At 46.6% G+C, this 23,053-nt stretch overlaps 1 protein-coding gene across 4 annotated transcripts in view; it reads left to right on the top strand.

Annotated features, from left to right (window-relative positions):
- Window positions 1-6,814: 6,814 nt before the first annotated feature.
- The window catches only part of PHACTR2 (phosphatase and actin regulator 2), a 321,121-nt gene continuing 304,882 nt past the window's right edge, over window positions 6,815-23,053 (top strand). For 2 of the 4 annotated variants that reach the window (XM_051854256.2, XM_008263587.4), the window contains exon 1: window positions 7,401-7,748. In XM_051854256.2, coding sequence (XP_051710216.2) covers window positions 7,538-7,748 — 211 coding nt within the window. In that variant the 5' untranslated portion in view covers window positions 7,401-7,537. Of the gene's footprint in view, window positions 6,941-7,379; window positions 7,749-23,053 lie in introns of those variants that run through there. The other 2 variants (XM_051854253.2, XM_008263585.4) reach the window with 2 other exon arrangements.

The raw sequence follows: 23,053 nt of genomic DNA, 5'->3' as shown, positions 1-23,053 counted from the left end.
CCCCAGGCAATCAATCAATCAATCAATAATAAAAATACTTCAAAACTTTAATAAATAAATAAATAAATACAATTTGATGAATGACTCTTTTATATGAAGGAGGGTGAAGCAGTAAAAGAAAGTTCAACTGTAAAATAATCTGGGGCCATCATTGTGGTATAGCAGGTAAAGCCATCACCTGTTGACTCCAGCATCCCATATGAACACTGGTTTTGTGTCCCAGCTGCCCCATTTATGATCTTCCTCCCTCCCTCCCTCTCTGTAATTCTTTCAAATAAATAAATAAATAAATCTTAAAAAAATAATAATCAAGTTAGAAAGTTAATATCACCTACAAGCAATACCTTCAGGAAGTTTAATTTTAATCTGAGCATACCATGAAAAATTTATGTTCATGCTTGGTATGATTTGTTCCCCCAGAATTTTGTGTTGAAATTTAATCCCCATTAAAAGGTATGAAGAGAGCAGAAAAATTAATCTGACTCTGGGGTTCAGAGTGGGGCCTTTGGGAAGTGACCAAGATGAAGGTCATGAGCCTGGAGACCCATGAGTGCACCCTGGTGGATTTATAAGAGGAGGAACAGACAGACCGATGTGCATGCTCCCTGTCTCTGAGTGATGCCTGGTGTCACCTTGGGACTGTGCAGGAAGAAGGCCATCACCAGAAGAGGCTCCTTGACCTTGCACTTCCAGCATGGTAAGTCAAAACAAACCTCTATTTTCTTAAGTTTACCCAGATAGTGGAATCTGTTATTAGCAATAAAAAATGGACTAATACAATGTATCTAAAAATTATCAAACCATACTGTGACACAAAGATAGGGTTAAAAAGTAGTCTTTAGCTCCCTAGCTTTTCTAATTTAAGACTTGTTCTAGGAATTTTTATTGTGTATCAAATTTGAATAAAAAGTTCCTCAAATGGACTGTGGGCTTAAGAGTAGCTCCTACAGGAGTCACTGTGCGCTTACTCCTCATGTAGGATCTCTGTCCTTAATGTGCTGTACATTGTGATTTAATGCTATAACTAGTACTGAAACAGTATTTTTCACTTTGTGTTTCTATGTGGGTGCAAACTGTTGAAATCTTTACTTAATATATGCTAAACTGATATTCTGTATATAAAGAGAATCGAAAATGAATCTTGATGTGAATGGAAGGGGGGAGGGAGAGGGAAAGGGGAGGGTTGTGGGTGGGAGAGAAGTTATGGGGGGGAAGCCATTGTAATCCATAAGCTGTACTTTGGAAATTTATATTCATTAAATAAAAGTTAAAAAAATAAAATAAAATAAAAAGAGGCGCTCCTGACACAGGAGAAGAGCCTGGACCCCACTGAGGCAGATTCCATACTACATTTATTCTCCCTTTGAAAGAAAGATGTTCTTGGGGCTGGCCTCATGGTGTAGCAGGTAAAGCCACTGCCTGCAACACCCACTTCCCATCTTGGCTGCTGCACTTCTGATCCAGCTCCTTACTAGCGTCCTGGGGAAAGCAGTGTAAGATGGCCCAAGTGTTTGGGCCCCTGCACCCACGTGGGAGATTGGAGGAAGCTGGAAGCTCCTGGCTCCTGACTTCTGCCTGGCTCAACCCTGGCTGTTGTGGCTTTTTGGGGAGTGAACCAGCAGATGGAAGTGCACAATCTTTCTCTTTCTCTTTCCCTCTCTCTCAGTAACTCTGACTTTCAAATAAATAAATATTTTTAAAAATTATTCTTAGCCCTAACAGGTGGAAAAATAGCTGATAAATTTTCATTATGTCTTACATTAGTCATTTTAAGGAAAATGATAAAAGAATGTGGATTTTATTTGGATGTTACAACACTGTAATATGTGATTAGAAGCAATTCTTTCTTATTTTTAACTGATATTCAATGAAAATAGATAAATAAACATTGCATATGGAAATATTTTGCTTTGAAAAAATAAGCTATATTCCTTTTTTCAAATCTGTCACATAGATACATGTGTAACTACAGGCCAAAATATTGTCCTTGGTGTCAGGAGGCATTTCTAAGGAAATAGAAATCTTTTTTAAAAGATGCATTTATTTATTTATTTCAAAGGCAGAGTTAGAGAGAGGCAGAGGCAGAAAGAGAGAGAGAGAGAGAGAGAGAGAGAGAGGGGTTTTCTATCCATTAGTTCACTTCCCAAATGGCCTCAATGGCTGGAACTGGGCAGATGCAAAGCCAGGAGCCAGGAGCTTCTTCCAGGTCTCCCATGTGGGTGCAGGGGCCCAAGGACTTAGGCCATCTTCTACTGTTTTCCCAGGCCATAGCGGAAAGCAGGAGTGGAAGAGGAGCAGCTGGGACTAGAACTGGCACCCATATAGGATGCTGGCACTACAGGTGGCAGCTTTACCCACTATGCCACAGTGCCGGCCCCAGAAATAGAAATCTTATAGCACAGGTGACACAGGGTACACAAGGCTGGAAAGAAAAAAAAAGCAAACCTTTTGTAAAAAGGACAGTCACCTCAGGACTGCACAGAGAGGACAGTGTTTGAAAACCTGCTTTCTGTCCATTGTCTTGGGTTCAGAATTGAGCCTTTATTCTCAAGTCCCCCATGAAAGCGTCCTGAGGAGCCTCAGTCCTCAAGTCTCTGTCCTGACCATTGCCCTCCCTCATCCTGGATGCTTTGACTCTCAGATGCCACTTCCTCCAGGAAGCCTTTCCTACTTCTCCTCCCCAGGCAGGTTGGGGCCCTGTTCTCTCAGTTTCCACAATGCCTGTATATACATGTCAGTCGCTGGGAATCCCCAGGTAATTACTTGTTCATGTCTGTCTCCCCAAATAAATGTCATTGAGTTATTAGCTTGTTCAATAGACAGTGGCTGGGGGAACAAAAGCAAGGGTCGGTACCCCCTGACCCAATGTATCTCCCCAGGAGTAGGGCAGTGGGCTTGGCCCCCAGCAGTTATAATCCTGTGTGAAAAGTGACAGAAGAGGGACACATGGGGCTGATAGTTCCTTTTGGGGGCAGGGCACTCAGCCTGGGGTGGAGGTTTGGGAGGTAAAGCCTCATGGGTGGGGAGACATAGCTGCGGATGTAAGAGTGAGGGACAGGGTGACCAGCTGGGCAGAGTTGGGGAAGGCGGGGAGTGACACTGCAGCCAGAGGACCTGGGATGCAGACATCCCAGGAGGAGAGGGACAGGCTACTGGCTCAGTGCAGAAAACTGCAAATGGGTTTCCATGGCTAGAGGGCAGAATGCTATGGTCACAAAGAATTTGGGGCAAGGTGTAGAAGCCTGAGAAATACACCTTTTATTCTGTGGTTGTAGATGTTTGTTTCAAAGAAATGTAAAGGAGGAATAGCAAAGTCTTGTGAGCACTTTGGACAGATTATTTTAGGAATGAGATGGGGCACAGTGGCAGAAAGAGGCGGTCCCTTCAAGAGAAAGCAGAAGATGGAGGTGGCAGTACAAGAACAGAGAGGAAGCCAATTCTGAAAATGTTTAAGATCGAGGATGGAAAGAACAAATTTATAGAGGAGAAGAAGGAAGGGAGTTCATTTCTAGGCGTGGTGACTCTCAAGTGTCATGGAGACATCAAGAAGGGAAGCCCAAGGTGGGTGTTGGGCATAGCAGTGAAGGCTCCACTTGGGATCCCATTGGTATGCTTGCATGTAAATCCTGGCTCCAGTTCTGTATTCCAGCTTCCAGCTAATGCATGTCCTGGAAAGCAGTGGGAGATGGCCCAAGTACTTGAGTCCCTGCCACCCATATTGGAAACTCAAATTGAGTTCCTGGCTCCTGACTTGAGCCTGGCCCAGTCCCAGCTATTGCAGGCCTTGGATGGGGTGAGCCAGGGGATGGTATCTCTCTTTGTCTTTCAAAATAAAAAAATAGAATTTAAAACAAAGACATGAAAAGAAGGGAAGCTCACTAGGTAGCTGGACAATGGGTTATGGAGCCCAGGAGAGAAGTAGGAGATAGACATTTGAGGCTCATCTGTGCAAAGCTCAAAGTCAAAAGTGAGATTTCCCAGGAAGAAGTGTCAAGTGCACAAGAAGAGGGTTGATGCTGGGACCCTGGGGAACACTATCTAAATATGGATGGGAATAAGAGACCATGGGGGGAGGGTTAGAAAGAGGCAGACAGGCTTGAGGAACAGTTAGGGAGTTGAGTGTCCTGGAACCAGGGAAGTGACCTCCAGAAAAAGAGCAAGCAGTCAGGGGGGTGTTGAAGGCTGCAGAGGGAGTCAGAGTAAGTAAGCCCTGGCAGGTTCCCAGTGTGTTTGGCACCAAGGTGCTCAGGAGTGATCGTTGCCAAGTAGCTCCATGCAGCAGCAGAAGTCATGCTGCAGAAGTCAAAGGAAGGAGTGAGGAAGCAGCATTGCAACACGGGGCTTGCAGATGCGCGCTACTCTCTCCAGAAGCTTGACTGTGGAGGGAAAGTGAAACAGGGTTGAGAGGTTCCTTGAGGGCATGGAGCGCCTGGCACAGCCCCAGCACCAGCCCCAGCCCCAGCCCCATAAAAGGACCCAAATGTGTATTTATCAAATAAAAGTTGAGATGATGAACTGCTGAATAACTGAATAATGAATCAGAGAAGATTTCTCGGGTTCTGAAGCATTTAATTTCTCATTTATCTTCACAAAAGATGACCTAGAACACTAACTAGGGAAGGAAGAAGCCCGGAAGGAGGTGTAACAATTGCTCTGTGTGTGTGTGTGTACCTCTCTCTGTAACTTTTTCAAATAAATAAAATAAATCTTTTTAAAAATACAAAAAAAAAAAAAAAAAAGAGGAAGAAAGAAAGAAAAGAAAGGGGCCAGTGCTGTGGCCCAGCCGATTAAAGTCCCAGCCTGCAACACCAGCATCCCATATGGGTGCTGGTTTGAGTCCTGGCTGCTCCACCTTTGATTAGCAGCTCCCTGCTAATGCACCTGAGAAAGCAGCGGAGGATGGCCCAAATGCTTGGGCCCCTGCACTCATGTGGGAGACCTGGAAGAATCTCCTAGCTCCTGGCTTCTGCCTGGCCTACCCCTGGTCATTTCAGCCTATTTGGGAGTGAACCAGCAGATGTCTTTACCTCTCTCAGTAACTCTTTCAAATAAATGAAATAAATCATTTTTAAAAATACAAAAAAAAGGCATAACAATTGCTTACGCTGGTGTGGTCAGCCTTGAGAAGAGTAAATCCTGGTGAGACCCAGGTGGAAGCCACTGAGAGAGGAACTTGCAAGTGGAGGGTGTTAACTGCTGAAGATGTAGGGAGCATAGAAAACATTGGGTATTAAGATGTATTGGATAGGGGCCAGTGTTGTGGTGTAGAGGGTTAAGCTGCTGCCTGCATTGCCGGCACCCCATATGGGCACCAGTTCGAGTCCTGCCTGCTAACATGAGTGGGAAAGCAATGGAACATGGCCTAAGTGCTTGGAACCCTGCAGCCACTTGGGAGACCCAGAAGAAGCCCCTGGCTTCTGTCTTCAGCCTGGCCTAGTAGCAACCATTACAGCGACTTGGGGCAGTGAACCAGATTTCTCTCTCTTCTTATCTCTCCTTCTCTCTTTTTTTTTTTTTTAAGGAGAATGCAACTTTTTTTTTTTTTTTTAAATTTTTGACAGGCAGAGTGGACAGTGAGAGAGAGAGACAGAGAGAGAAAGGTCTTCCTTTGCCGTTGGTTAACCCTCCAATGGCCGCCGCTGCAGCCGGCGCACCATGCTGATCCGATGGCAGGAGCCAGGATCCAGGTGCTTTTCCTGGTCTCCCATGGGGTGCAGGGCCCAAGCACCTGGGCCATCCTCCACTGCACTCCCTGGCCATAGCAGAGAGCTGGCCTGGAAGAGGGGCAACCGGGACAGAATCCGGCGCCCCAACCGGGACTAGAACCCGGTGTGCCGGCGCCGCAAGGTGGAGGATTAGCCTATTGAGCCACGGCGCCGGCTTCTCCTTCTCTCTTTAAACTCAGCCCTTCAAATAAACAAATCTTAAAAAAAAAATTCACTGGGTAGCAATCTGGTTGAGAAATTGAGAAATACCCTGGTGATGTTGTGTTGAGGATTCAAGGCTGTCCTCTAACATTCTAACTTAATTGCAACCAAACCTAATCTACTGTTGATTCAGGTTGGGTGTGAAATCCAGGAAAGCCTCTTCATTCTTACCAATGAAGTGCTGATTACAGCAAAGCACAGTCGGTTCCCTGAAAGCAGAGACATTGCCACAAGATACCAAGAAATAAAGTTACATTTGTAGTACACATTTAAAGAGTTTGTTAGTAGAAAATAGAGCAACCTTGGCAGACTGGGTGGATCTGGATTTGGGCAGCTTTTGCAGCAAACCCGGAATGAGCATATCCTCCCCCACGGACATGCTGTGAGAATGACAGGTGAAAGCCCTCTTAAAGTGCTCAAGGGGGAGATGTTCTTTGACCTAAGCTGCTCCTAAGGCTTTTGTGGGTACTGGTGTGCGCTTCCTCCAGGAACTTGCTCTGCTTTTGTTCCTCTTCTCTGGCTGGGTCTGCTCTCTTGTTAAATAATGTATTCTGTGCAAAGTGTGTGGCATGGCATCTGGAGTATGGATGTGTGCGTTATAGGTGGTAACTGCTAACCCTCTTCCACCACCCCACCCCTCTCTCTTTCTCCTCCTGCTGGCTCTCTATGGCCTGCAGGTGAACCCAGGAAAATGTTTCCTTCACTGGGAGCTTTCAGGATTTGGGACCCCTGTGCCTGATTGATGGCACCAGGCAAACCACAACTGGCGGGCTTAATTGCAAAACTGATCAAGCTGAAGATGTAGAGTCACCAGCTGAATTAGCAAAATTTCAACGAAAATGGCAGCCAGGTGTGGCATGTTGGCCATCAACGCAGCTGTCTTTCCCTCACGGAGCTCGGGCTCAGACATCAAGTTGATGACAGCCATTCGCTTCTGGAAGACGGTTCTTTTACACGCGATCTTTGAGCCAGACCCAGCGGACAGAAGCCCAGGAGCATGGCCACAGTGAGAGGTAGAGATGGGCTTTGAGGGGCAGGGGTGCCGTGGGAGGGTCACCGGGCTTGACTGTAGCCGCCCGTGCGGCACAGACAAGCCCAATGCCCTTTGGTGCTGAAGTTCTGGGTGTGAAAACTGGGTACGCTCATCCCTGCGCCATCCTGGGGAGGTTCAAGGGTGTGGTGTGTCCAGGGCACCTCCTCCCCCGCCCAGTGGAATTGGCACTGCTAACCCTGACCTGGCATCGCGGCTCCTAAAGCTCAAACTCCACTTTCCCGAGACTCGCTCGGCTGCCATCCTGCCAAAGGGGCAGCGCCTGGGCTTGGGGGGAGAAGCCGCGCAGCCGGGCAGGGTGGCGGGCACCGAGGGCGGCCCAGCTCCGAGCCCTGCGGCTTTCGCCCGCGGGAGCGAGAACCGGCTGTAGGCGTCTCCTTCCTGTGCAAACTTTTCTGTCCTCTTCCTCCTCCCGCCCTCCCCACCGGCTCCGCGGCGCCCGGCGTCCAGCCTCCCGCCCTCCCCGCCGCCTCCCGGTGGCCGCGCGCGGGGCAGCGCGGGGCAGCGCAGCCCTCGGCGCCAGCCCCACCCCGTGCTCCGCGCCCGCCGCCGTGAGCCGATGGCCGAGGCGGGCAGGCGCCCCGCGGGGCCCCCGTGCGAGCCGCCTGGGCCGGCGACTGCGGCTCCCGGCCCCGATTCCGAGGCGCCCGCCCCGCCGCCGACGCTGCGCTGGCTGCCCGGGGACCCGAGCCCCCGCGGCCGCTCTCAGAGCGACCTCTCGGCGTCCTCGAGCAGGGGCCGCCCGCTCCGCGTCCACATCTCCGGCTCAGGTAAGGGCGACTGGGGCGCTGGCGGGGAGGGCCGGCCGCGGGCAGGTGGCGGCTGGGGCGCGAGCGGACACCGGCCGGGCAGCCCGGCGGCTGGGAGGCCGAGGCTGGACGCCCCCCGCGCCGCCGCCTCTGCTCGCCTGGCGAGGCTTGGGGACCTGGGCGGAAGATGCCAGCGCCAGGCGGCGGGTCGGAGCGCCGCGAGTGCGCGTTCGCGGCTAGTGTGCAGGCTGGAGGGCGCCAGGCAGCACCAGCCGCTTTGGTTGTGGGCTCTGCCGTCAGGAAGAGGAACCTTCGCGAGTTTTGTCCCTTGGAAGGGTGCGGTCACCTCGCTTCGGGGGCTGGGCCAGTGCAGGTCGTGGCAGCCCTGCCAACGCTTACCTTCGCAGGTAGCAGCGTTCTTTAGGCGGGTGCGGCTTAGAAGATCGAAGTACGAGTTTTTCCTCGGTAGGAAAACCCAGGCAGGTGGTGGTGAGAGTCTGGCTGGGCGGCTGGTGCATCACCCTCTGCTGTGACTTGAAAAAGCCTGGAGCCGGCACCTGTGCGGTCGTTGCTGCCCTGCGCTGGGTGCATGGCAGGTCCTCAAAGCTCCTGGGTGCGGTGGGACTGGCAGAACCAGGAACGCAGTCAAAGCCCGATGCGGGCCACCTGTGCTGTGTCTCTGGGCGGATCGCTTCATCTTGTCTCTCGGGGCTCAGTACTGAACATGGGACTGATAGTGTGGAAGGACCACGTGGGAATGTTGTGTGGATTCAATAATTAATCATTTTAAATGCTGAAGCATTTAAGAACGGTAGAATTGGTTTGTAAAATCCACCAGATGTGTTAAGTTTCCACTGATTTGCAGCCTGTGGGGACTGCATGGGAGCTGGGAAACTAGAAATGAAGCTGACATCAAAACTACCAAGGCAGCCAAAGGTCCTTGGTGGTGCACGGGGACCTTCAGCGGCCACTTCTCCCCCTTTTCAGGCTGTGTTCTGGCCTCGGGCCTCCTTTGGGCACTAATTCATCCCACTTACACCTGATTCAGAGTCTGATTCAAAAAGGGCACCTTTTGATGTCTCCAGCTCCACTTCAGCTAGATAATTCTATTTTCCTCTGAAGTGCTCTATTATTCTTGGGCTGTTATTTTTGCCACCCAATGTGTGTACCTGAAAACCATCAAAGGTACTACTGATCTGACTTGGCCGCCCACTTTGGACAGAGCCAGGCAGAGTTGTTAAATACAGGTTGGGGGATGTGGATCGTGAGATGTGTGCGAAGATTCTTCCTCTGAATCTACACTGTGAAGAGCTTTGAGTCAAAATGTTTTCCCTCCTGTTTTGGTGTCTTGGTCAAAGTGAACTTGAGTCATGGAAAATTGTGATTTTTATAAAGATGAACTGTTCAGATGACCTTAGAGACAACTGAAAATTAGTCCTATTGGTGACTGTAGATGAGTAAGCAGAGCGTGTATCACCATTTCTCATGTTCATAGGTAGAAGTTAAGGCCTTCATGCAGAAAAAGGTTAGCAAAGATCTTTGCAAGATTGCAGCGTATGCACTATGTGAGCCATGGGCTCTGGGTTGTGAAATTGTTCCTTTTCTGAGGATTCTGCCTTTGTTCTCTGCTCTTAAAGGATGCTAGGATGTGACAACTTTCGGCAGTGTTGTCCCCTGCATGCCAGACGCTGATGCAGATATAGAAGAATAGACTTCTTCCTCTTGCCTAATATTCCATTTTCAGAACTGAGCCTTGGAGGTGTGAGTGCCGGCTGAGCAAGACCAGGTGCTCCCTGCTTTTGTTAGAGTCAGAGGGAAAACGGGCCTGTCCGTCACTGACACTCGCAGGGTGTTCTAGAGAACTCTGCAGCCTTTGATGGATTTGAGAGTCTGCAAGATGACTGGACCGGGATAGCTGAATTCTCCTATGAGAACCGTTTTAAGGTTTCAACTTGACCTTGTGGAAACAATCCCTGGCCTGGTGCTGGAGTAGCCCAGTTTCCAGGCCTTCCCCAGAAGCTCTGGGCGTACATGCAGGCAGTATCCAGAGCTAGGTCATAGATGGCTCTGCCAGAACCACCTCCTGCCCCAGCAGTGCCAGCCTCCTCTCCCAGTCTCAGTTCCCACCCAGACCTACTTAATTGCAATTTGCATTTTGGTAAACTCCTCAGGTTGCCCTTTGGCATGTTTTGAGGTGGGGATGCAATACTCTGACACTGATTTTCTATCTTGGTTATAGGAGGAATCAGGGAGTTCAACAATAATGCAACTCATGGCTGAGTCCCACACCTTGGGATTCTGATTTAATTGACATCAAGTGCAGCCTGAGCATTGGATAATTCTTATGATGTGTGGCCACGTTGGAGAACCACTGTCTTATATGTACTTGTCTTACTGCCATGGGCAATGTGATCCTGTGCCTGGGGTTGGCCTGGGCCAGTATCGGCTTGAAGAGTTGGTTGCAGAACCTTCTCACAACCTTATTGGTGCGCTCTCTACTACAACTGCCCCAGGATCCTTTCTCAGCCCCTTTCTTGATTCCAAGGAGTTATCATATAGCTCTTCCCAAGGGGTCATTTTTTTTTTTTTTTATAATGATCTAACTCTTTGCTATGATTCCTTTAGCAGGAAAATGTTGACAGGGAAGGAAAACCATCTTTTGTGGTGTCAAGTGACCTGAGAAGGAGAAAAGGAATGAATGGAAGGGTGCTGTCCAAGGAGTGTCACAGAACAGCCTCACTCAAGAAATGGACCACTCCATACTCCCGCCTACTACTCACACCTCCCACCCTTGCTTGCCTCTATCCTTTCCAATAAAGCATAATAACAAACTTGAGGGGCAGGTGTTGGCACAGCAGTTAAAATGGCACTTGGGATACTTACATTCCATATTGCAGTGCCTGATTTTGAGTCTTGGCCCTGCTCCATATCCCAGCTTCTGCTCTTGTGCACACTGGAGGCAGCAGGTGATGGCTCACATACTTGAATTCCTTCCCTTCCATGGGAGACCTGAATTGAGGTCCCAGCTCCTGGCTCCAGCCTGGGCCAGCTCTGGTTGTTGCAGGCTTTTGGGGAGTGACCCAAGGGATAAGAAATCTTTGTCTACTTCCTTCTTTGCCATTCAGAATTTCAAAATAATAAATAAAACTTGGAACTTGGCCTCTTAAATTTTGCTATCTGCTGCAACAAGGGTCTACCTGATACAAAACATGTTTGAAAGATCTGCTCAGTGCTAGCATTGATTTATCAGCAAAAGCTATAGCTATAGCTGTATATGAAACCCATATAAAAAGCATAAAGAAAATAGATTGTCATAGGTAATTTTTAAAAATTGAAATAAAAGTGGCATTAACAACTAAGCCCTTTTCTTGAGCTTCTAAAAGCTGGGATTGTTTTTTGTTAAAAAAAAAAAAGATTGATTTTTGCTCTACGGTTTTTGAACTCATAGTTCTGGAATTTAACAGAAGTTCTACATTTTTAAAAATCTAACAATCCTTATAAATTGATATTTTACTTCATTTGAAACACTGAAATTTTGGAACAAAGCATGTGGTTAGATGGTCTCAATTTTTTTTGAAATTTTTATTTTCTTTAAAGAAGGAGCTCTCCAATCTGGCAGTTCACTTCCAAAGTGCCCACAAAAGCTAGGGCAGACCAGGCTAAAGCCAGGAGCCTGGAACTCTATGCAGGTTTCCCACGCAGGTGGCAGGGACCCATGTATTTAAGGCATTATCTGCTGTCTCCCAGGGTGTATGTTAGCAGGAACCTGAATCAGGAGTGGAGCTGAGAGTCAAACCTAGGTACTCTAATGTAGGACATGGATGTTCCAACCAGCAACTTAATCTCTAGGCCAAATTCCTATCCTCTCTGTAATTTCTAAGCCAGTCTTGTTTGAAATTAGGAATTTTGGTATATTTAGTTATTTTGATGAATTTCTTTAAGCCCAATGCTTAGTAGGTAAGGAACCTGGAGTTCTTATATCACTCACTTGGCACAGTTTTGCTGCTTGGGACCCCTATATCCCATATCCAAGTGCCTGGTTTGAGTCCAGCACAATCTACTGCCACTTCAGCTTCCTGCTAAAGTGCACCCTGGAAGCCAGCAGATGATGCCTATTGTACCTGCATCCCTGCCACTCAATGGAAGACTCAGATGAATTCTGGGATCCTGGCTTCAGCCTTACCCAACCCTGACTGTTGTAGGTTTTTGAAGATAGCTCTTCATCTGTCTGTCTCTTCCTCTTTGCTTTTTAAATAAAATAATGTAGCTCAGAGCACCTTCCTGTTGTAGGCATTCAGCAAGAACTGACTGTGGGTCAGCCTACTGTGTGCCAGGCACTGTTCTGCATCATGTGGGCTGTAGGGAGGAATGAGAGATGTCTACAGTCTTCAAGTGATGACTTCTAGTCTTGCATGTTTAAAGGGGCACCATGGGCAGATGGGACAGTCATCAGCTTAAGGCAGAAACACAAGAGGTCCTCAAAAAGCTCATAGAAGGCTGGTGCTGAGACATAGTAGGTTAAGCCTCTACCTGCAGTGTCGGTATCTTGTATGGGTGCCAGTTTGAGTCCTGGTTGCTTCACTTCTAATCCAACTCTGATAATGGCCTGGAAAAGCAGTGAAAGATGGCCCAGGTCCTGGGGCCCCTGCATCTGCGTGGGAGACCTCCAAGAAGCTCCTGGCTTTGGATTGGCCCAGATCTGGCCATTGCAGCCACTTGGGGAATGAACCAGTGGATGAAAGACCTTTCTCTTTCCCTTTCCCTGTCTGTAACTCTTCCTCTCCAATAAATAAATCTTTTTTAAAGAGTTCATGGAAAATCCAAACGGTAAAGTTAGAAACATGCCAAGGGATTCCAATTCAATCCCATCAAGGTGGCATGTACCAATGTCATCTCACTAGTCCAAGTGATCAATTTCAGTTCACAGTTGATCATAATGATAGGTCTAAGAGTCAAAGAGATCACATAAATAAGACTAGTGTCTGCTAATACTGATAGAATTAAGAAGGAGAGAACGATCCAACATGGGAAGCAGGATACACAGCAGACTCATAGAATGGCAGATGTCCTAAACAGCACTCTGGCCTCAGAATCAGCCCTTAAGGCATTCGGATCTGGCTGAAGAGCCCATGACAGTATTTTAGGCATGGAAAACCAAGACACTCTGGAAAAAAAACACACCTAAATGAAAGATCTTTGCGAGTGAGATCCCAGTAGAAAGAACGGGACATCAAAGAAGGAGGTACCTTTCTCTGAAGGGAGGAGAGAACTTCCACTTTGACTATGACCCTGTCGGAATAAGATCGAAGTCGGCGAACTCAAAAGGCTTCCATAGTCTTGGCAACTCATGACTAGTGCCTAGGGAGATTACTGATGCCATAAACAAGAGTGTCAATCTAAGTCAACAACAGGAGTCACTGTGCACTTCTCCTCATGTAGGATCTCTGTCCTTAATGTGTTGTTCAATGTGAATTAATGCTATAACTAGTACTCAAACAGTATTTTACAGTTTGTGTTTCTGTGTGGGTGCAAACTGATAATCTTAATATATACTAAATCGATCTTCTGTATATAAAGAGAATTGAATCTTGATGTGAATGAAATGGGAGAGGGAGCGGGAGATGGGAGGGTTGCAGGTGGGAGGGAAGTTATGGGGGGAAGCCATTGTAATGCATAAACTGTACTTTGGAAATTTATATTTATTAAATAAAAGTTTAAAAATGCATATGATGAACTATGCATGGATTTCAAAAAATTTTTTAAAGATTTATTTATTTGAAAGAGTTACACACAGAGAAGAGAGGCAGAGGGAGGGAGGGAGGGAGGGGAAGGAGAAAGGGATCTTCATCTGCTAGTTCACTCCCGGGATGGCCGCAACGGCTGGAGCTGCGCTTATCCAAAGCCAGGAGCCAGGAGCTTCTTCCAGGTCTCCCACGTGGGTGCAGGGGCCCAAGGACTTGGGCCATCTTCTACTGCTTTCCCAGGCCATAGCAGAGAGCTGGATTGAAAGTGGAACAGCCAGGACTTGAACCAGTGCCCATATGGGATGCCGGCACTGCAGGCGGCAGCCTTACCTGCTACTCCACAGTGCTGGACCCTTCAAACATTTTAACGCCAAAGTAAATTCATCTTTTTTTAAAAAAAATTTGAAAGAGGCAGAGAGAGGTCTTTCATCTGCTAGTTCACCCCCCAAATGGCCACAATGGACAGAACTGGGCTCATCTGAAGCTAGGAGCCTGGAGCTGCTTCTGGGTCTCCCACGTGAGTGCAGGGACCAAAGGACTTGGGCCATCTTCTGCTTTCCTGGGCACATTAGCAGGGAGCTGGATCAGAAGTGGAACAGCTTGAACCAGTGCCCATGTGGGATGCTGGTGCTGCAGGTGGTGGTTTTACCCACTATACCACAGTGCCTGCCCTGTCAGTTAATCTTTTAATGCCATCTTTCCAGAGACTTATAAAGTTTTCCAGTTTTTTTTTTATTTTTAAATTTTATTTTCCCAAAGAAACCTTTTATTTAAGGAATACAAACTTCATGCATTTCATAAGTAAAACTTTAGGAATATAATGATTCTTCCCACCATACCCACCCTCCCACCCTCACTCCCACACCTCCACCACCACCTCCTCCCATGCCCAGTCCTATTCTCCACTAAGATCCATTTGTGATTATACATAGAAGACCAACTCTATACTAAGAGTTCAACAATTTGCACAGGAAAAAAACCTGTTCCTCAACAGTCGAGACAAGGGCTGTTCAAAGTCATTGCATCTTGAAGTTAATTTCACTTTTTTTTTTTTTTTAGAAACTTAATTGACTTTAAAGAAGCACCCAAGAAGGATACATCTTTTGCGAGCCCTTAGACATAATTATAATATAACTCTTTGAGGACAGAGATCCTATATGGGAAGTTAATGTACAGTGGCTCCTGTTAATTTAACAACACTCTTATATATGAAGTCAATGATCACACAAGGCTCTTGACATGAGCTACCTAGGCTATGGAAGCCTTTTGAATCCTCCACAGACTTTTTGAAGTCCCATCAGCTGTTTCATTACTCCAGTTCCTTACGCCAGCACCCCTGGGCCCTGGTATGTCTAGGTTTACAAGTAACAGCAAATCCAGGCTCTTTATATTGAGTCTTTAATCCCTAGTGTGTTCAGTGCTGAGGAGAGTGAAAAATTCAGCTAACCTGGGTGTTCCATCAGTTCATACCCCCTCCTGGCTGGCCATTGCCATGAGCTGCTGGCTGAGCTCAGTTACCTGTCCTGTTGGGGCGTGCGGGGTGGGGGTGGGGGCTTGCATTTGTTTATCCACATCTTTCTGGTGCCTCCCACTGAATTCAAAGGCTGCAATTCTTCCTGTCTGTGCTTTGTTCCTCAAAACCTCATGCTGTGCAAGGGTGTCTCAGTCCCCAGGGGTTTCTGAGTGTCAGCCATGAAATGGGCTAGAGGAGCCCTAGGCCAGGAACACTAGACACCTGCTCATGACGTCGGTATAACTTAGTTTTTTCTTTCCAAACGAGGGCCATCTGGCTCTGAGTTTACTTTCTGTGTATGCCTGGTCACAGGACAGCAAGGCCACCCTGCCAGGAATGGATGGCCAGCTTGGGCAGTGCAAAAGGGTGCCAGGTGGAACAGGTGCTGGGAGGCTCAAATCAAGCCTGTGTTCTGCCCTGGACAAGCTGCGCACCTGGCGTGGACAAGTGCTCCCTCTTCCCCAAGGAGAGCACCTTCTCCCTCACACAAAGGTCATGGGCTTCTCATCCTGACTATTGGTCAGGCTTCATCCTAAAATGGGCTCCTTATATCTGAATCCCAGATACAAGAGGATGTCCCAGAGGATGGCATGGTTTCAAGCACAGCTTCCTGTTACCCTGTAGCAGAGTCTGCACCTTTGAAATATCAGCTCCACTTGTAGGTGAGGACATCCCTGGTGAGTCGGGTCACACTCGACCTGTAGCTGGAACCAGAAGGTTCTTGGGAACCGAGGTGACTGGTTTTCTCTTTCTCTCCCCAGCGCTTTCTTAAGTGTGGTCTCAGCTGACAATGGACTTGTCTGCCTCCCTGCTGGCCAGCTTCCTCGCTGTCTCATCCCAGCTGAGTCTCTCCCCTGCCACATGCTTCCATTGAAGCAGCCACGTGCTCTTTGCTTCCTGTTAGCTCTGGCCTCTGTTTTTTGACCTGGGGAATGTTTCTTCATTATTCTTAGTTCAGACTCCCAAGAAAGGAGTGAAGCCATGTTTTCCTAGCAGGCCACAGACTCTCAACCACAGAAAGACTTGGGATTGCTGCCCTGGATCACATATCTCCCCTAAGCCCAAACCAGTCTTGGAGGGTGAAGTCACACAGTGGCAATATGGTCGCTTTGAAAGGACTGAGCCAGGGTGGTTTTCATTTGTTCCTTCAGTCGGTCAACTAGTTCTTCGCCCTGGGAGTCCAGAGGTGAGCAGATGGGAGTCTGTGACTCTGGGGTGAGAGGAAAGTAGACAGCCCGCTCAGTAAGGGTGGGTTATGCCATAACCATGTGTGGTGCCTTCAATGGCAAGATGATGATGATGATGAAGATGGCAGCTCTTCTTGCTCTCAGAAGACATAGGAACCCCAATTTACCTAGGCTGGGTCCTTATTTGCAGCAGTGTCTGAATGATAGTTTTGAGACTGATGACAATGCTTGGATTGATTCTGGGCCCCTGGTCCTGCAGAGGGTGCTCTAGGTCAGGCGATGTGTCTTGAGTTTTCATGTATTCATTTGGCCCACAAACAGCTAATAGGCTAAACACTGAGGCTGCAGAGACATCCTATAGGACTCTGTCTAGTGGTGAGAGACTGGCCAATTGCAATGCAGAATGAGCTAAGATTAATGCCCTGTTCTAATACTCAGGACACTCAGCTCTGGGAAGGAGCTTTCCTGGAAGAGGTAAAAACGTGATCCCTCCATGTAGAGGATGAACAGGAAAAGTGGAGTTGAGTGGAGGAAGAATATTTTGGAGAGGAGAGTACATACAAAAGCACCAGTGCCTGAAAACAACCCAGTGTAATCGGGAGACTGGCTGATTTTTGAGTAGGGCTCTCATGGGAGAGCATTGGCAGGGGATATAGAGAGCCAGGCCAAGGCCTGGTGTGCGAGGCTGCTGCATCTGACTTTTTCCTGGGAGTGGGAGTGGGGAGAAAGGAGAGAGATCTTTCATCTATTGGTTCACTCCTCCAAATGGCTGTAATGGCCTGTGGGTGGTACTTGTAAGGCATTTGCAGGTTTGGGAGGGATGTGTTCTGAGTAGTCCTGATGTGGACACTAAGGGGCAGTGACCATGGTAGAGGGTACACAGATGACAGCGACGGAGATGCAGATGCATGCTTGTTATCACTGTGGTCTTAGTGGAGTCACTTCACCTCCCTGTGTTTGGCTTCCTTGTATCTGCCCTGGAAATAAACAACAGTAATGCCTCCCCTCACTCATCAGGTTATGGTCAGGCTGACACCTGTGAAAAGTGCTTTTGAACTTTAAAGCACGGTGTAAAGGAAGGCCTCTTTTTGCATACTTCTGTTGAAGGACCTACACTGGCACGTTAAAGTTATGCATGGGCTTGTCTTCTTCTCTGCACTATAAAACCAATGAGGACAGAGTTTCTTGTTTTATTTATCTTTGTATTCTCAGTGTCCACTCCAAAACCTTGTATATACATAGTATCCTGTAGATATTTGTGGAATTCATGAATTATCTAAAAGTTCCTTTGATGTCAAGTATCTATATGTCAAAAAGTGATAAAAATGTATTCTTATATGTGTGTGTGTATATATATATATACACACACATGCAGGATTATGTAAAAACTGTAATTTCAAAATGTTTCAAAATTTAAAAAGTAATGAACTTGAAACTTGATTGTGTTTTCTAGAGAGCTTCCCATGAGACTGTTAGAGCTTGCTTGCTGTACTGTGCAAACCTCACTTGGTAATACCTAAGAAAATTTGTGAAGAGGAAGTCACGAATTTGAGTGTAGCCTGAGTCTAGTAGTGCTGAGATTGCCCTAGCAGGGGATTCTGTGGCCTCCTTGGAATGTCCCTTCTGGGTTCTGGGTGCAAGTGCAGTTAGAAGGAAGTGAACTCATGCTAATCCTGCCCTGGATTATTTATATACACTATCATATTGCATCTTCATAGCAACCCTGTGATATAACCATGTGTCAGTCCCACTTTAGAGATAAGGAACTTGGCTTCAGGAAGGTGGAGTAACTCACCCAACTCCCACAGGCAGCTGTGCAGTAATAGAACCTAAACTTTTTTTTTTTTTTGACAGGTAGAGTTAGAGAGAGAGAGACAGAGACAAAGGTCCTCCTTCCGTTGGTTCACCCCCCAAATGGCCACTACAGCCAGCACGCTGCGGCCGGCACAGCTTGCCAATCCAAAGTCAGGAGCCAGGTGCTTCTTCCTAGTCTCCCATGCAGGTTCAGGGCCCAAGCACTCGGGCTATCCTCCACTGCACTCCCTGGCCACAGCAGAGAGCTGGACTGGAAGAGGAGCAACCGGGACAGAATCCGGTGCCCCAACCAGGACTAGAACCCGGGGTACCAGTGCCTCAGGTGGGGATTAGCCTAGTGAGCCGCAGCGCCAGCTTCTGAGCTTTTCTTACCCTACATTAACTTGCTGCATTTCCAACACTCCAAGAGAAAACAACTTATATATACCTCCACCAAAGGGAGAAAATTGTATCATTTAAAGAACTGCAAATGCCATTATGAGAGAGGTCACCAGGATCAACATCTGTATCAAAAAGCTTTTGTAAGGCTCCAGCCAGTTTTCTATCCATTTTTGGGTACATGCTTTAAATTTCTAGTGTCAACAGCAGATTTTACTTATTCGTGATACAGTTCTGCCAGTATTTTCAGACTGGCAAACTTCTATTATCACCACCTAGGTACATTTTTTTAAATAAGAAACTACTTGTTCTTGGAGTTGTGAACACAATTCATGCACAAGAACCACATCTTGTCTCAAAGTACAAGTGTAGTTTCAGTTACAGTGATGCTCAGGAAAAAATACGGAAGCAGTCTAGTGTTTTTAACGTACTATGCTGGGTGACTCATTATCTTTGATCACACGAGCTAAAATTTGCACCAAGAAGTAGGTTGCACCAACCTGCCTTGGAAAGCTTTCTGTACTCTAACTCACTTTGTGCCCAATTTCCTACAACTTGACATTTAGATACCTTACTTTGCAGTTTCTTGAAGTCTTGAGAAAAGTATCTGTTGCTTATGCCTCACACCAGGAAGGAAGCTGTGACTTTTAAAAAGTACATTACCTATATCCAGAGCTAAAGGCTGTAGCTAGGGTGAGGAGGTCACAGGTACAAGAGTTTGATTTTAGATCAACAGCTTACATACCGTAAGTGTGTTATGTATAATTTATAGTCATGACTTAGGTCATCAGTGTTGGTCTGTAACCATGTTTTGTTCATATATGGTCAATTTTTAATTTTTAATTATTTTAAATTATTTATATGAAAGGCAGAGAAACAGAAGCAGAGATAGACAGATAAAAATCCCATCCACTGGTTCACTCCCAAATGCCTACAATGGCCATTTGTTCCAGGCACAAGCCAGGAGACTAGAACTCAAACCAGGTCTCCCATATAGGTGGCAGGGACCCAAGTACTTGAGCCATCACCTGCTGCCTCCCTGGGTTAACAGGAAGCTGGAAATGGAAGTGGAGCTAGCACTTGAACCCAAACACTCTGATATGGAATACAGGCATCCCAAGTGGCTTCTTAACCACTGTGTCAGTGCCACCTGTTCTTGTGTTTTCTGAACTATTTGAATGTTTGGCGTATCTTCTGAAGAAGTAAAATTTCTATTGAATAATCATTAAATATCCTAAACAGCAAATATTTTTAATGTTTATTTTCATCTACTTGAAAGTCAGAAGAAAAGAGGTCGGTCTGTCCAGAGAGATTGAAATCTTCTATTTTCTGGGTCGCTTCTCCCATGGCCACAACAGGCAGGGCTAGGCCAAGCCAAAACCACAAGCCCAGAACTCCATTTGGGTCTCCCATGTGAGTTTCGGGGATACAAATACTTGAGCCATCATTTACTGCAACCTACTCACATTAGAAGGAAGCTGGATTGGAAGCAGGGTAGCTGGGACTTGAGCAGGCATTCACATATGTGATGAAGGCAACCTACGTGGTACTTAATTCACTGTGCCACAATACCTGCCCTAACATATTTTAATCCCTCTTTTCCAGCCTCCTGGGCATTATAAATCTTTGTCACTTTCATCAGGTTTCTGTAATAGAAATCAAAGATGTGAGGATGATAAAGAATGTGGCTTATGTAATGGGACTTATATCTTCAAATGAATGCTTTTTTTAAAAAAAAGTTATTTAAGCTATACAAGTTTTATCTATTTCATATATATAGATTTAGGAACATAGTGACATTTTCTACCCTACCCTCCCTCCTGCCCGTGTTCCAATCCAATCATTCAGTTTACTTAATGATCAAAAAATTAACCCTGTACTAAATAAAAGTTCAACAAATAGTACAAAGGAAAAAAAAACACCATTCCTCAACAGAAGAGACAAAGGCTGTAAACAGTCATTGGATCTCAAAATATCTACTTCATTCCAATATGTTACTTTTTAGGTACTCTATTAGCTACCTTGGATTAAGGGAAAAAATATGGTATCTGTCTTTTTGGGACTGGCTTATTTTACTAATTTTTTTAGAGATTTATTTATTTGAAGGTTGGAGTTAAACAGAGGGGGAGGAGGAGGGAGAGGGAGAGGGAGGGAGAGGAAGAGGGATAAAGGTCTTCATCTTCTGATTCACTCCCCAATTAGCCGCAATGGCTGGAGCTGTGCTGATCCAAAGCCAGGAGCCAGGAGCTTCTTCCAGGTCTCCCACGTGGGTGCAAGGGCCCAAGGACTTGGGCCATCTTCCACTGCTTTCCCAGGCCATAGCAGAGAGCAGGATTGGAAGTGGAGCAGCCGGGTCTTGAACTGGTGCCCATATGGGATGCCAGCACTGTAGGTGGCAGCTTAACCCACTACACCACAGTGCCAGCCCCATTATTTCACTAATTATAATGGTTTTCAGTTGCATCCATTTTGTGGCAAATGACAATATTTCATTTTTTTACAGTTGAGTAGTACTTCATAGTGTATATATACCATAATTTCTTTTTTTTTATTTTTTTATTTTTTGACAGGCAGAGTGGACAGTGAGAGAGAGAGAAAGAAAGGTCTTCCTTTTACCATTGGTTCACCCTCCAATGGCCGCCATGGCTGGCACACCGTGCTGATCCGATGGCAGGAGCCAGGTACTTATCCTGGTCTCCCATGGGGTGCAGGGCCCAAATACTTGGGCCATCTTCCACTGCACTCCCTGGCCACAGCAGAGAGCTGGCCTGGAAGAGGGGCAACTGGGACAGAATCTGGCGCCCCGACCGGGAATAGAACCCAGTGTGCCAGCGCTGCAAGGCGGAGGATTAGCCTAGTGAGCCGCGGCGCTGGCCTATACCATAATTGCTTTATACAGTCAGCAGCTGATGGACATCTGGGTTGATTCCATATCTTACCTATTGTGAATTGTGCTACAATGAACATGGGGTACAGATAATTCTTTAAGGTGCTGATTTCTTTTGGTTTGGGTAAATTCCCAGGAGTAGGATGCCTGGATCATATTCAGATTTCTGAGGCATCTCCATACTGTCTTCCACAGTGGCTGCACCAGTCCACGTTCTCACCAATAGTGGATTAGGGTACCTTTTTCCTCACATCCTCTCCAGCATTTGTTGTTTGTTGATTTCTGTATGAAAGCCATATTAATGGGGGTGAGGTGAAATCTCATTGTGGTTTTGATTTGCATTTCCTTGATGGCTAGTGATCCTGACCATTTTTTCAAGTGTCTGTTGGCCACTTTGTTGAGTGTTTCTTTTGCAGTGTAGAAGCTTCTCAGCTTGATGTAATCCCACCTGTTAACCCAAAATCACAATCAAAGACAAAATTCTTTTCCAAGAAGTCTTTGCTTATGCCAATGTCTCCTAGAGTTTCCCCAATGTTTTCTAGTAACTTGATGGCATCAGGTCATAGATTTAGGTCTCTGTTCCATTTTGAGTGAATTTTTGGGTAGGGTATAAGGTCAGGGTCTAATTTCATAATTCTGCACATGCAGATCTAGTTTTACCAGCACCATTTGTTGAGACTTTTCTCGTTTCAGGGATTGATTTTAGCTCTTTTATCAAAGATAAATTTATTGTAGATATGTGGAATAATTTCTGGAGTTTCTGTGCTGTTCTATTGGTCTACATGTCTGTTTTTGTGCCAGTACCAGGCTGTTTGATTATAGTTGCCCTATAGTATGTCTTTAAGTCAGGTATTATAATGCCTCTACCTTGTTTTTGTCGCATGTTGCACAAGATTTGTGGGGAGCAACTCGGACTAGACTAAGTTACTGGAATTAAGACTTATTCTATGCATCTGCTCTCCCACAATATGGCGCTGGGAGAGAAGAAAACAGCTTCTACACAGCTGCCTCCAGTTCAGCCAATAAACTGTAGGACTTGCTCCTGATTGGAGGAGAGCAGCGTACTCGGCGTGTGGGCAGCCGAGTTAGGATTGGCGGAGGAGGACTATAAAGGAGGAGAGAGATGGCATGCACCAGGAACATCTAAGGGGGAACATCTATCTGAAGGAACACCTGTGCAGCCCCCGAGAGAGCCGGCCGGCGGTGTGGCGGTGTGCTGCTCCCCTGCGGAAGTGGGGAATGTGGCAGGGGGAACCGCCCTTCCACGGAGGTGGAAGGGACAGTAGCCAACCCGGGAAGAACCAGCAGCAAACCCGGGGAGGGCCGAGCAGACGAAAGAACAGCGCAGGGTCCTGTGTCGTTCCTCCACGAAGAGGGGGAGCGACATAATGGTGCCGTGACTCGGATATGAAGCCTAGGCAGGGTTTAGTGTCGCTCCTCCACGAAGAGGGGGAGCGACAAGATTGCTTTAGCTATTTGGGGTCTCTTGTGTTTCCATATGAATTTTAGCATAATTTTTTCTAGATCTGCAAAGAATGTTTTTGGTATTTTGGTTGGTATTACATTGAATCTCTAAATTGCTTTTGGTAGTATGGACATTTTGATGTTGATTCTTCCAATCCATGAGCATGGAAGATTTTTCCATTTTTTAATTGTAATTTTCCTCTTAGAGACCTTTGACATCCTTGGTTAAATTTATTCCAAGTATTTAATTCTTCTTGTAGCTATTGTGAATGGGGTTGATCTTAAAAGTTCTTTCTCAGCCATGGCAGTGTCCGTATATATAAGAGTGTTGATTTTTG

The sequence above is a fragment of the Oryctolagus cuniculus genome, chromosome 5 (genome assembly GCF_964237555.1).
Source record: "Oryctolagus cuniculus chromosome 5, mOryCun1.1, whole genome shotgun sequence".
Taxonomy (NCBI): domain Eukaryota; kingdom Metazoa; phylum Chordata; class Mammalia; order Lagomorpha; family Leporidae; genus Oryctolagus; species Oryctolagus cuniculus.
This window is presented reverse-complemented; position numbering and strand designations above follow the sequence as displayed.